The sequence below is a fragment of the Thermobia domestica genome, chromosome 16 (genome assembly GCF_964235325.1).
Source record: "Thermobia domestica chromosome 16, izTheDome1.hap1.1, whole genome shotgun sequence".
NCBI lineage: Eukaryota > Metazoa > Arthropoda > Insecta > Zygentoma > Lepismatidae > Thermobia > Thermobia domestica.
Window position 1 is genome coordinate 136,891,758 of NC_137469.1, and position 15,351 is coordinate 136,907,108.

General features: G+C 37.4%; 1 protein-coding gene across 1 annotated transcript in view; it reads right to left on the bottom strand.

Moving 5' to 3' along the window:
* The window catches only part of LOC145673451 (uncharacterized), a 94,636-nt gene that overhangs the window by 54,038 nt on the left and 25,247 nt on the right, over nt 1–15,351 (bottom strand). The window contains exons 3-4 of the mRNA XM_081743163.1: nt 14,632–14,721; nt 12,360–12,521 (exon numbers count right to left, since the gene is read on the bottom strand). Coding sequence (XP_081599289.1) covers nt 12,360–12,521; nt 14,632–14,721 — 252 coding nt within the window. The remainder of the gene's footprint in view (nt 1–12,359; nt 12,522–14,631; nt 14,722–15,351) is intronic.

The following is a 15,351-nucleotide window of genomic DNA, read 5'->3' on the forward strand; positions in this document are numbered from 1 at the left end:
AACACATATTTTTTTCAAAACATTGAGTTCACTATTATCATAAATAAAAAAAAAGTAAAAAAGAAAAAGAAATACGCGAGACAAATTCTAGAATATTGGCGTTTTACGTAAAAAGGAAAAAAATCGAAGGACTCAACACATACCAATTGATAGTGAGGCTATGTTTTATTTACGATTTTTTATAGAACGGAAAGTACGCGAGAGGTATCGTATTTATAGCAATAATTAACTTCTTTTTAGAAACTTAGACACTGATAATTTGGACACCAATACTTATGAGCATTTTATTTATTGAAATAAAAAATAAAGTTTTGGAGGAACGTTCTTATTAATGAGTGTAGTTTTATGTTTAGTCGCGTTTATTGAAACATTTCAAGCACTGACTCATGGCTAGGCATTGAAATATGAAACGGTACATACTTCAGATTATTGATGTATATAGAGTACAAAAACTTTTGCGCAACTGCAATTCTCAACACGAGTTAAGTTTATGGACTTTTTGTACTTGTGGTAAAACTTAGGAACGTGCACCCATGAATTTACTGCTTTCATCATATTTGTCAATGCGTAAACTTACACGATGACTTCTAGCAGGTAACTAACTTCAGTGCTCGGCAACGATTTCAAAGACAGAAATACATTGCAGTTTTCACAGATAAAGAATTTATTAATTAATTACAACCGAATTTTGAAATATCTAACCTTTTTTTAAAAAGTTCTTTGAAAGTCATTTGAAAAATAATAAACTAAAAGTACAATCAAGGATAAAAGTTTAATAACGATGTTAAATAGCGTCCGTGACAATAGATCTCACTGAGTAGAACAAGGAATTAGGATTAGGAATTAGATTCCTGGGTTTTCGGCAACTACGGCCATGTTAGCGTTAAAAGCTTATGCGTAATTTTTCAAAAAATTGAGGAAAACAAATTATTTTGCAAACCTAAAACTTGATGCTGAACGAAAACCACTCCACCTCTTAAGAAGAAACTGATACCGGTGAATACCGTCATGAAGCTTTCCATTATGACAGTAGAAAAACGACTGTACGTAGTGTGGTTAATAAGATAGAGCCCAAAAATTATGATGAAATCTTCAATTTTATTTTCTATTTAGCTAAAATATTATTCAAAGATAAGCTACGTATCAATTGGTAGATTATATAGAGATTAACAAAATGACATGTTTATGAATAAATTTTGTTGCGTAGGTTTCAAGAATATCATTTGTAGCGCTAAACTGTATAGCGTTCGTAGCCAATAATAACCAATAGTTCTGCTGAAACAGACTGTTTAAAGCTATATTTATGTGATATATATATATATATATATATATATATATATATATATATATATGTATGGCCAAAATTTTCCAGACTTGGAAATTTTACTTCAATCTAAAGTGAAGGATTTTTTTAAAAAATTCGGACGAGCCGTTTGGGCTGTACATTCTTTATGCTCCCCATGTTAAATGAAAATGCAACGTTGCCATTTACCTGAATCCACAACATAAATGAATGAAGTTACTGTCTTTTAGGCTAATGTGTCGATGGTCATCCCCCATTTCAAACAGTAACTTCTTTTACTGTTGGCTATATTGACATAAATTAATTTTCTTCGTGCAATTTCTTTAGAATTTATCACAAGTAAGTATATAAATTGGTGACTTTGGGAAAAATCCACTTGTCAGGTTAAATTCCAAACCAACTCCAGATTTTCAACGTTTCCCAGGCCAGCAGGCACCCTGATTGCAAGAAAACCATTAGAATAGCAAGCTAGTTGGTTTCAAATTATATTACTGTCATGGAAATTTTAATTTAAAAGGACGTTTAACTACTAAGAACAAATGGCTAGACACTAAAAATGGATAAAGTTGGCAACACTGTAACAATGTGTTTTTCCAGTTGTAAATGATATCTAAGTACAAGCTAGTCCTTGTACTCTCCAAAAAAAGAAAACCACCGACCACGGGGTCGGTAATATACGAGGGTGACTGAAAAGTTAAAAACAAAATGGCTTTGTTTCTCATCCTTAACATAAAAGTGGTAAACATACTGCGTAAGCTGATGATTAATAAATTGGTAGTAGATCTACAAGTAGATATTTAAACTATTACACAAAAATCTTTGTTTCCAAATTTTAATCTTATCACTGGATACGAAAGAGGAGGATATTTTCATACGCTTAGCACGGTATGTGTCATGTAATTGATGATATGCTTGTGCTGCCATCTATTGAGCAAAAGAGAAAACTCTATGTTGTCTTACCCAATGCCGCATTTCCCAATAGGCCAATTAGGCCAGTGCATAAAACGCAAAATTTAAAAATTGAATATTTTTTTTCCTGTGAAAGTTATATAAAAAGATCAGCAAATATACTATTTCATGAACAATCCTTTGCTGCTATTCTAATATGTTTAATGATAGCGCATGAAATCTAAAAATAATTTAGGAAATATTTCCCATTTGTTATTTTCGTTACGTAGTTGTAGCTGTAGTATCTGGTGAGTGATATTTAACTGTGATAAATTGTTAATTCACTAATTAAGCATAATTGAATTAAGTTTTAAGTTAGGGATGAAGGGGTGGTGAAACATTTAATTAATGGGGGCGCCAACAGCAAAAGTTCCTAGGGGCGACGAGCTCCTAAATGCGGCACTGGTCTTACGTTCGAAAAAATACTTAGGATAAATATAAATAGCTTTTTACGTGGGAAACAAAACAACATACAGATTAAGAATATGTAGTCAATTTGATACAACGGTTAAATTAACATTTTTCGTGAAAATAGAACCCTAATGCTTTCTACAGTCTTTTTCCATTAGGCTTATGCCCACATGCATACCTCCAACTACCAACGGCGTCATACAGGGAGACAAAAGGACAATTACCTCTGAGTTTTAGATATGCATAATAAATATTAATTAGAAGTATAGCAATATACTAATGAAAAAGTGGAACTACTTACATTGGTGGAAAGTAAAGCCTAAAATGACATTATTGTCGCTTAGTACAAATAGTTCAAAAATTAAAATTTCACTGTTTTCAATACCTTCTATTCTCTCGTCTTGGCATCTATTCACCAACTGCATACAGATTTATAATATGCCTGCAAACTTACATGCCATAAATATGACTGATTGCAAACTTGTATACCATCAAAAAGACACGCACGAAAAACAGGCACAAGCTTGTGCTAGGTTGTCACTAGAAGCTAAGCCAAACACACTTAAAATGGATATGAATTCCTAGGAGGTTTCCGCGAAGGAATATACTTCATGGTCCATGTGCAAAGTTTTGCTGACGGGGGGAATTAAATGTAAGACGACTACACGGAGACACGACCAGCTAAAAGATGAGCCCTACACAACAATTTTTGTTCAACTGCACTGTTTTAGGTCCCCGTGGAAATATGCTTCAAGAAACACTCAAAGACAACGATTAATATAGAGGGTTAGGGAGTCAACGGCGTGGACGCCGTATACAGTAAATTTTACTTATTATCAAGGATGGAGCCACTAAAAAAAAAAAAAAAAAAAAAAACCCTTAGCCCGGCTTCCCAACCAATATTCTGGTCCTCCAAGTGGATTTCGTCTATTATATCTTTATTAAACTTGTAAAATATGCGTGAAAGAATTTCCTAATACACTTTGATGATCATTTTCATTGATTCATTGGGAATATGAAGGAGACCTGAAAAGTGAGGCCATTTAGGTCGTCCGATGGATTTGGTTCTAGACTCGACAAAGTCCTCATGAGAACGGAAATTTGGGTTGTTAACAGACTTCCATGTATTATGTGATATATTCAACATCATCATCATAGGTGATGATATTGATCTTACGGAATATTTATTAATACTTAGTTTAATATTTATATAAAATAAATATTAAACTGTTCCCTTTCCGTGAGATTGATAAATATATCACCTATGAAGATGATGATATATTTATCAATCTCACAGAAAAGCGAACAGTTTGATATTTATATTTATATCTTATATAAAACTTTTTTTTTAAAGATTTATAAGTGTAATTATGTAACACTTCCCTCGAGGGAAATTGATTACGAATCACTTTCAATGTGTTTTGTGCAGTTTACAAAAACTTCTTTCTTTTTTCAGATCGATAAATACACAGGTGTCCAAAACTTAAGAAGTTGCATGTAAAGTCCGGGAAAGCAATCGCGAACACAGAAATTGTGGTGGATGGCATGTATTGTTTATGAGGAGCATTGAACCGGATGTGGCAAACGTCTGCCTGACCTCCTATGGGAATAAAGCAAACACTAGTGCTTGGATTCGAAATAGGCGCATTTCGTGTGTGCAAAGAGTGGAGGGTACTGCTAAGTTGAACGTGGAAATAGGTTAATTGAATATTTCACAAAGACGTCATTTGGATGCATTTACCAAAGGCCGGATCATCGGGCGCTTGGAAAAAGGTGACACACAGACAGCAGTAATACGAACCATCAATGTGCCACAAAGTGTCGTGTCTAAGTTGTCGAAACAGTTTATCGACAAAGGAGACACCAGCTGTGGGTCCGGTGGAGGACACTCACGAGTGACAACTCCACAACAGGACCGAAACTTGTCCGTAACTGCGCGTCAGAACCGGACCATGCCTGCAAGAGAACTGCCAACGGAGCTTGCAGCTGCCTCAGGGGTGAAAGTGTCACGCCATACTGTGTACCGGAGACTGAGTGCCAGTAGTCTGTATGACCGACGACCAGCAACATGCGTTCCACCGACTCAGACACACAAAAGGACCCGCTTACGGTGTTGTCGAGAATATCACCAGTAGACCCCAACGAACAGGGTCCCGTATTTTTCACAGATGAGTGCAGATTCAGTTCCCAAAGCGATTCCCATCGCACTCTGATCTGGCACGAACAGGGAACTCGCTTAGAACATCGTGGAAGGGCATCGGTATGGCGGTAGTAAAGTACTGATTTGGGCAGGCATTATGATGAATGGTCGTACTGACCTGCACATCTTCGAGGCTGGTCCATCAACGGCCAGAGGTACAGAGACGAGGTTCTGCATGCCCATGTGCGGCTTTTGAGAGGCGCACTTGGTCCACTGTTTCTGCTTATGCATGACAATGCTCGTCTCCGTCGAGCCAAACTGGTGAAAGGACGGAAGACATCCAACATATTGAGTGGCCAGTGCTACCTCCTGACCTAAACCTGATTAAACAAATGGGACGCATTACGAAGATGTGTTGGAACCCACCAGCCGCCTCCAGGACACACCAGGTGCACTACTCTTCATGAGGAGTGGAATTTGCTACCCCAAGAACTCTTCCATAACCTGATTTTGAGCATGGAACGTCGTTGCCAGACATGTATGGTTGTTCGGAGTGACCTTATCTTATAGTAACCTGTTTTCGATGCCGCCAGTGCCTCTCTCAGTATTTTCGTGGTATGAGTATTTTGGTACCAAGTTTTGAGTGTGTTGTGTGACCCCTTCTGCCATGTTTTCCTTCAAGTTTGGCCTGTTCCGTGTTAGTGTGGCCTTTAAGTGTGATATGTTGTTATAGTGGTTGCATTTGGTGTGACTTCTTTACGTTCTTCGTGCCCTATGTACTCGAACAGTCATTATGCTTGTTTTGGACACCTGTGTACAAAGGGCGTGCTGTAATGATTTATACTTTCTTTTCTCGTTCCAGGTGCAATGGACCACTGAAGTTGGGAAAGCAGTCATAGGCACCTAGAACTTACATCTACCAATTAGGAGAATCATAGCAACGGAGACGACAGCAGTGCCCTGTGCTGCTCATTTCTTGAACCCCTGTGGGTGTTTCTAATGGTCAACATGAAAAGTGATTATGGAAGACAGCGCTGGACGTCGTGCTACCTGTGGAAAAAGGGTGTGGCCGCTGCTGAAATCCAAAGGTGATTTGTATTGAGAACATGCACCATCGCGGTGTACAACTGGGTAGAAGGTTGAAAAGTGGGAAGCACCTTGACGAAAAAGATCAGTAGTTCTGCAAGGAAAGTGACAGTGACAACTCCAGCCATCATCATCGTGGCAGAGGGGACCATTCAAAAGAACACATGCTGCCAAAGGATTACTCTGTAGCGCATTGTGTACAACCACTTACAGTTGAGAAAGGTCAGCGCAAGGATAAGCTCCAAAATGCTTGTCTGCAGAGCAAAAACAATATCCTGTAGACGTGTGCAAGAAACTTGATCATGATCTGAAAGATTTCATGTTTAAGCTTGGGACTGGTGATTAGACCTGGCTCCATTACTATGAGCCAACGATGAAGCAACAACCAATGCAGTCAAAATATCATAACAGTCCATCGCCAAAGAGATTTCGAACATCTTCAGCTCGGAAACTTATCGCTACATTGTGGGACAGGAAAGGCAATATCCTGATAAACTAACTGGAAGGTGGAACCACGATTAACAGTGCATTGTATGTGGAGACCCTCAGACACTTACGTCGTCGCATTCAAAGGAAGCGTCCAGGAAATTTGACGAAAGAGTGCTTCTGCAACATGATAATGCAACGTTCTCAAACTAGCCAGGAAACCACTGCTGCCATTGATCAACTAGAGTTTACAGTGCTGCCACACCCTCTACTCTTCAGACTTGGCTCCCAGCGATTACCACCTGGTCAGAGCAATGACAAAACCTCTGCGTGATCGTCAGTTTACAGATACTCATGAAGTTGAACACGTTGTTCAAAAATGGGTGCGTAGGACTCCAAACAATTGGTTTCAGAAGTCTTAGGAAGCTGACAAAAACACATAAAGAAGTGTTACCAGAGATTTTTCTTTTTTATTTTAATTTTCCTTGACTTTTCCAGGTTTGTACAGCACATTTTCCAAATTGAATTTCTTGAGTTTCTAGTGTATATTTGAGCTTCTAAGATTATGAAATCTTCGTCACCTAAAAGTTGTATATAATTTTCTTTTTTTTAAAAAAAACGAAAGGAAAAATACACAAAAAGCCTACCACAACATCCATCCTCTGCCTTTCTCTTTATTTTTATATATTCTTTATATGAACAAAAAAATTAATAACGGAAAGTAACATGACATATTTTGATGACAATAAACAACAGTTTTCACTGCGTTACGGAAGAAACTTTCTCAAGGTGGCAATTTACACGTTGATAGATTCTATTTCCAGATCAGCTGTTTTGATAACTTTGCCTGCTTCTTTTCCAGTATAATCACTCAATCAGCGATGCGTTTACGCTCATGCTTTTTCGACTCAACCTCATTTTCTTCACTATGTTTTTTCTTCATAGCTTCCTCATACCGCATCTATGAAGCACGAACGGATTGAAGCAATTTCTCATTTAATTCCACCCCACAAGTCCCCCCGCAAGATTTTACAGAATCATACACTAATCCAATGCTACTATTGAATCTTAGGCTAGAAACATGGAATTTAGTATTTAGATCTTTCATTTAAAATAATTAAAAATGTGTTTTAGTGTCTTTCTTTAATTATTATTCCTCTAGAAAGGAAGAAAACAGACAGGTGAAAAAAGTAGGAGTTGCAATTGTTAAAATAAGATGGCCATGTATCGAAATTCCGTTAGGTTAGAGACAAGAAATTTGGTACTGAGTTTTCATTTAGAATAATTAAAGATGTGTTTCAGCGTTTTTGATGTTCCCCTTTAAAGGGGAGAAACACGGGTGGGGTTGCAACTGTTATAAGGCCATATTTCGTAATTCCTTAAGATTAGAGGTATGTTAGGAATATGAGAAGTATGAGGCTGTAGGTCGAGCGAATGCGAGGATCTGGAACCAGAGACCCCAGCTAGTCGAGGGCTAATATATACAGGGTGAGTCAAAATCAGTGTTACAAGCCAATATCTCGCGAACTATACATCAAATAAGAAAAATGTTAAGAGTCAATGTACAATACAGAGGGGCCTAAAAATGGGTCAAACACGAGGTTCCCCCCGCCCATCCATTTTGGGGGGAGGAGGTGTACGTGAAACTTTAAAATAGGAACATAGGTCGAGTGATACATCGTTTGAAAGAGCTTGGAAAATTAAACAATATTTTTGGAGGAAACAACTTTTGATATGGGGCACCGTTTTCAAGACGGCCCCAAAAATGATCCTTTATCAGATAAAATTTCCAGTGCTTATAAATCAGAAACGGTTGAGTAGAAAAAAAAAAAAAAAAAAAAGGAAGAAACCATAGGCAACGTGGAATAGTGTTGTCGCGGTGTCCCCACGGCGCCCATCATGGGGCCCCGGGACCAACTTGAAAATTTCAAATGGGAATATAGGTCGAATGATACCTTGTTTGATAGATCGTGGAAAACCAAACAGCTTAGTACGAAATTTGTTTTGATTTCGGGCAAGCCTGTTTCAAAATGGCCGCCGAAAATGGTTCCACGTTCAGATACAAATCGCAGTGTTCAAATTGAGTGTTACAAGCCAATATGGAAGCAATTTGAGTGCTACAAGAATTTCACGAACAATGCATTAAATAAGAAAAGTGTTAAGAGTCAATGTACAATACAGACGGCCTAAAATATGGGTAAAACACGAAGTTCCCCGCCTCCCATTTTGGAGGGAGGAGTGAACGTAGAATTGTCAAATGGCAAGATAGGGCGAGCGATACCTTCTTTGATAGATCGTGGAATACCAAACAGCTTAGTACAAAAGTTTCGGCGGCTATTTTGAAACCGGCTTGGCCCGAAATCAAAACAAATTTTGTACTAAGCTGATTGGTTTTCCACTATCTATCAAACAAGGTATCATTCGACCTATATCCTATTTGAAATTTTCAAGTTGGTCCCGGGGCCCATGATGGGGACCCTAGGGACACCGTGACAACAAAATTCCACGTTGCCTATGGCCTTTTACTTGTTTCATCTTTTTCTACTCAACCGTTTCTGATTTATAAGTACTGGAAATTTTATGATACAGGAGCATTTTGGGAGGCCATCTTTAAAAAGGTACCCCATATCAAAAATTGTTCAACTTACCGAGCTCTTTCGAACGAGGTATCACTCGACCTGTGTTCCCACTTAAAAATTTTACGTTCACCCCCTGCCCCGAAACGAGAGGCGGGGAGAACCTCGTATTTTACTCATCTTTTAGGTCCCTCTATATTGTATATTGACTCTTACCATTTTTCTTATTTGATGTATAGTTCGCGAGATATTGACTTGTAACACTTATTTTGACCCACCCTATATATATACAAATTTAGAGAGAATGTAACAATTACAAAATAACAGTGTAGCAAGACAATTATTTTTACAAAACACCGAAGGGGGAAAAAATAAGATTACTCTATGAGAATTGAATACATCCAAATTTCCTTTATTCACATTGTTGTTCATCCTTGTGTAACGGTAATCGGAGTTTCTGATTTCCTATGATATTCAACATACCTGGTATTCCAAGGATGATAGGACTTCGGATTTCCACAAGTCTCATCATCCTGCTCCGGACAGTGTAACTCGCAATATTAACTTAAATACAGGGTGCGGCAGCGTTCATAGTAGGATATTAAAAACACACCATCAGGCAGTAACTGTAATTTATTTATTACCTGTTATGTCAATTAATAATTAAAGGTATGCCATTTACTAATGTGTAAGTCATTGTCCATTGCGTGAATTACTTTTTGAATATGACTCCTGTCAAATGATGTCCCCTCTGCACAACACATTAATCTAGGCGGCGTTGGAAGCTTTCCATAACTCGGCGTAACGTATTCCTTGGGACATTGCCGACGGCAATTCTGATGCGATCCTTCAACTCAGGAATGGTGGCACAACGTGTTCGGAATACTTCTTGCTTCAGGTAGCCCCAAAGGAAAAAGTCTGCTCATGAAAGATCAGGTGAGCGACGCGGCCAGGAAATGTCACCAAAACGGGAAATTACTCTACCTGGAAATGTCTGTCGCAAGAAATCCATGCAAATTCTGGCTTATGCGAGGTCGCTCCGTCTTGTTGAAACCATAATTGTTCCACATCCACATCGACCATACTTAATTGGGGAAGAAAGGTAGCGTTCACTGGTGACAGTTAACAGCCACACCACTTTCATCCTCAAAGAAGTAAGGGCCAATAATCCCAAAGGAAGCAACTCCACACCACACTGTGACACGAGAACTGTGCAAGGGCTTGATGTGCAGTTTATGCGAGTTTATATCACTCCAATAACGCATATTCTGTTTATTCAACGAACCACATAACTCGAAATGAGCTTCATCTGACATCAGGATGGTGTGCAACATTTGTGGATTTTGGCGAAGGAGATCACGCATGATTAAACAGAATGTTTCTCGTGAAACCCAATCACGAGGCCTAATTTCCTGAACAATCTGCAGCTTATATGGGTGAAAATGCAGATCATCGTGCAATATTCTCCTGAACGAGCGATGGGACATATGCACAGTTTGCGAATGACGACGAGCAGATCTCTTTGGGCTACGCAATATTGCAGCACGAACATTTTCCACGGCTTCTGGTGTCCGCACAATTCTTTCACTTCTTCCCGGTTTGCCATAGCAAACAGAACCTGTTGTTCGAAATGCACGTACCCACCTCACAATGGTCCGTCTGTCTGGAACTTTCCCATGACGTCCCAAGTTGAAATGTTACCGAAATAGACGCTGGGTAGCAATAACAGAGTCGTTATTCTTGAAATAACTTTCAACAGCAAAGGCACGATGCTGTGCACTCCACCGCTCCATATCACTGTCACACTCTAAATGGCAGCTCATTAGCACACGAATGCGGCACGAGCTGGCGCACATTCATGCAGTACGTCATTGTATTACGCAAGTCAAATTACGCTATGAACGCTGCCGCCCTGTATTACTAGATGAGATAAATGCACACAAACAGATGTTTATGTGTGACCAAGTTTCTGTAAGTCAGCTGATTAATATAAAAAAATTAAGCTGGAAATTACTTCCGTAATATTGTTTTTTTTATTATTTATTTATTTATTTTTTTCATATTTTCTACCCATTGTAAAATTAAACGTTCGTAGATTTTCATATTACTCTCGTCTTTTATCCGAATCAAAATTCATTGTAATAAAGTTTTGTTGCTATATAATGAGTCTGATATTGTGTTATAGATCTATTTGTTCTTATTGTGAATAAATGTTTTTGTGTTACACTTCTAGTTTCATATAAATGATCAACTGCTTGTCATTCATTTATATTATTTCTGAAGTAAACTAAAACAAATTTCATATATAATTTAATAATAGGATTAGATATAGACAGAATAACGGTACTAAGAACGGAGAACAATCCCACGTCTATTCTATTAGAAAACTGCTATTTCTGGCGAAAAGCTAGAGCCTTGTATAAACCAAAACATCCTGTCTTTCAATAGTGCTAATAGACTAGAACGTGACAAAGCTATTACTTTCTTTGATAGCATTTTATATAGAAAAGATAAAAATAAACGAACAGGTCAGCTAATCTTTACTGTTTGCCTGCATGTTGTTTGCTCTGCAATTGGACAGTTTCATGTTCAAGCAAGCACAATGAAAGATTTTATTAAGCTTTTTTTTTTTTTTTTTTTTTTTTTTTTTTTTTAAAAAAGTCAAGGTGTTTAGTTTTATTCCTCTTTATTCAAGTTATATAGAACACATAAGAAGTTACTCATTCCTTATTCCCCGAACGAAAATTGGCGCTTAATTTACATTAAATTCCAAAAGAATTGCGAAATATGTTTTGTTATTATTAACACTTTGAGTTCCAGCTGTCATTTTCCTATGTGCCGGTTTCATTTACTGTTAAAAGACGGTCTAGACTGTTATATAGGGCATAGTGCGCGAGTGAGGAGAGCATTCACATCACTGATATATATATATATAACAATTATTTGCATTTGGACTTAAAAAAGGGAAATTTTGACGTTCTGAAAGGATTTTATGCTGCTCAGTGTGGAAATACTGACTGGAGATCAAATACAAAGTTTTCCTTTTCCGATCTCCTAGTTGCTAATTGTTTTATCGTCAAAACAAACACATGCGTGTTGTAATTGAATGCTCACTTAGGTCTGCCATCTACTGAAACATTTTTTTTTTTTTTTATTTTTTTTTTTATCAGTAAGGTGCTGTCACCTAAGAAGAAATAGTACAACTTACTTGCCTTACAGTAACAAATTTCAGCATCTGCAGGATTACTACCACACTTAATAAGGGATACATTTTAATGACATCCACATGAATGTCACTGGTCCGCAAGGGCTTAACGGGAATTCTGTCATATTACCAAAAACTACGACTATGGTAAAGGAGTCCATACGAAAACATTGTATTACAATGATCATTATAAATGCTACAATAGTAAATTAAAACACTTGTTATAAGAGAGAGAAGAAAACTAGTCTATGGCACAGTACTTACTTCATGGGATTTGTAGATGGATTATAATAAATAAGATCGAACATAGTAATTCTGCTGCGATCTGGAACACCATGCTCAAATCTTCGTCGGTACTGCCTTCGTGCCTCTGCTAATCGACTCTCCTTTTCCTTATTTGTAGGGCGTCTTACGCGACTTGACGAGCTGAAAGGCGACCATAGAAGAGTTATGAGAACTCGCCACACATTGTATAACAACATTAACATATCAGTTCAATCCAATATAAAATATTATCACAAAAAACGACTTTCATGAAATGAGGAAACTAACTCAACTACTTTATGATCAACGATGAAAAAATGAAATAGTAAGAATTCCGAGGCAAAGACTGGTACCGAAATTTACACATGTGTAAAATGGATTGTAACTGTGAATCTGTTATCATGAAGCTGGTTTAGTTTGCTAATTTATTGAGATTATTGACGATGTGGAAAACTATTCGTTTATTTATGTTGAGTGTGTGTACAGTCAGAGAAGAAAACACAGTTTCGTAATTATTGTAGGGAGTAATGGTAAGGGTGTTTCGCTATGCGCTTTTTGAAGCACTCATTCAGGAAGGACGCAGTCCAAATATTAGTTTCCAAATTATCCTAAACAAATATGTAGTTTTATACACTGAAAGAACCAAACGGCATGAAATGTGGTTAAATAGCAGCGTGTGTGTTTTACGTAAATAAATAAGCCGCTGACAAAGGTGTGTTTTCATTGAAAATTTCGACATTAATAAATATTTAGACGTATTCCTGAGTTCAAATGAATATATTCACTTCTCCAGTTACACATACTGAACAGGTTTTTGAAAATTCAGGTGAAGCTCAGTATACTTTTCAACAATTACTTTACATGATCACTAACTGGGAATAATTTCGAGCTCTTTGTTTTTTGACGACTTTTTTTTGCATAAAACACAATAAATATTACTAACTTTCAGTTGGTATCAGTATTCTGAACTTTGTACGAAAAAATTTATAATAGAAAACACAAAAGCTACAATTTACATAGAGCTCCCTCACAGCTAAGCGGTTAGAGTTCATGTCTTTGGCGTAGGAGACGTGGGTTCGATTCCCGACGGGAGCTCAGGTAGTTCGTATTCCACGTTAAGCTGTAGGTCCATGCCTCATATTGCCTTGCTCCTGAAGGGGACGCAAAACTAAAGCTCAAGGCAAGCAATTTTCGTAAATTCAGTATTAAAGCTCTTCGCCAAGGATCCCTCTCCACTATTTTAAAAATTTTAGAGATAACTTAGAAACAATAAAGAATATGAAAAATGTAGAAAGTGAGCCACGCAGTATCAACAAAATCCTACTGAAGTAATATCTGTTTCCAAACCTCTTCTTATAGACCAAAAATTTAGATACGCAGCTTATGAGGTTACATTTATTAGGCACTGAAATTTCTACACTATACGATAGGGTTTCGACATGCAAATAGCACGTCGGTTTAGATTATGCAAATAACACGTTCTCCTATTCTGTGCACGTATTAGCGCTGGCAGATCTCTGGTGCATGGAGTCCCTGGTTTGAACCCAACTCGCATAAGTGCATAGTTTCGTAGTTATAGGGAGCCGAAACGTGAAAAACTTTGCCATCCTTCTTTCCATCTTTCAGAATCTCTGGTACTGGCGTTAATCATTTTTAGAGAGGCTGTTTGGCAGTAATCAATTACTCTCCATTTACCTCTCTAAAAGTTGGTGTGCAAGTACTGGGGCTTTCCTGAACATGGATATTTGGATAGTTTACATACCAGTTCCTCAGAGATGTCTTGACCCAACTACGATAGGTCCCATAGTAGTGGAACTTCTGAAATTCACTTGTTTCACGTTTTCGGCACCCTATAACTTCGAAACTATCCACTTTTGAGCACAGGTCCATATGAACCTTTTTTTCTTATTTTGATGTGAGGAATTTGTTTCCAAAATATTGTGACACATGTTTGTAACACCTTGTATAATGCAGAAATATATATATAAACGTTATCTTACTAGTAGTACCAAACTCATTTCCTATGTTCCTAAGGTTTCCTATATTTCTTTGTATTTTCATTAAAATACAACGAAAGTGGGAGTAGCTTAGCGAAGGATCTTACGCAATTTGAACAGAAAGTCTTTCATAAACAACAAATTCAGTATCAACATTTGTAACTCCATTTGCTTACCTAGACTTATGTATTACTGTGCCGAACAAACTAAAATATAAGAAGGATAAAGATTTGAAATATGACTGTAGTTGATAGTACTTACACTTGTAACATTACCTTAATTTAAGTTCGCTCGAGGACGGCTCTTTGCTCGGCTGGACAGAGCCTGGTCTGCTGCTTCCGCTGTCAGATGTCTCATCGTCCGTCCTGTGTTTAGGAAAATATTATCTTTAATTATTTATTAACACACTTCCCAAGTGTCCTGGGAGTTTAAATCACACAAGAATTATTATAATAGCAAATAGCGTTACTATAATAGTAATGGAAAAAGGAAATGGAGAAAGAGATGCCCTATGGTCTATATTCGCCTAACGGCATTCAGAAGAAAACCTTGAAAACATTAGTTAACTAGCCGTGGGATTTTTAACCTCTTGATTATGAAGCATGAACGGCAAGGAAACCCTATACCTACTTTCTCTAAAAAGGAGAATTCAAACAAGAAACAGCCACCAATTATTAAAAATCCCACTTAATTGTGAATTTTCTCAAGTTCTTTAAAATCTGCTTTGATAACGGTGAATCCAGGAGGAGTAACAAAACACAGCTGACCATTTGCTGTTTGAAATATTCAACTTCTATTTCTTACTTAATGAAAGATAGCTTTGAGATCTTTTTTAAGACAAGATCTCAAAGCTATCTCTTTGATACTCACTTCTATCCCTCCGTCTCCCCCCCCCCCCAAAAAAAAAGAAATCGAAAAAAATCTGGTTTGCTAAGAAGTTCGTTACCTATAGATACAAATGAAGGGCAGCTCTTCAATTGCTTAAACGGCCATGT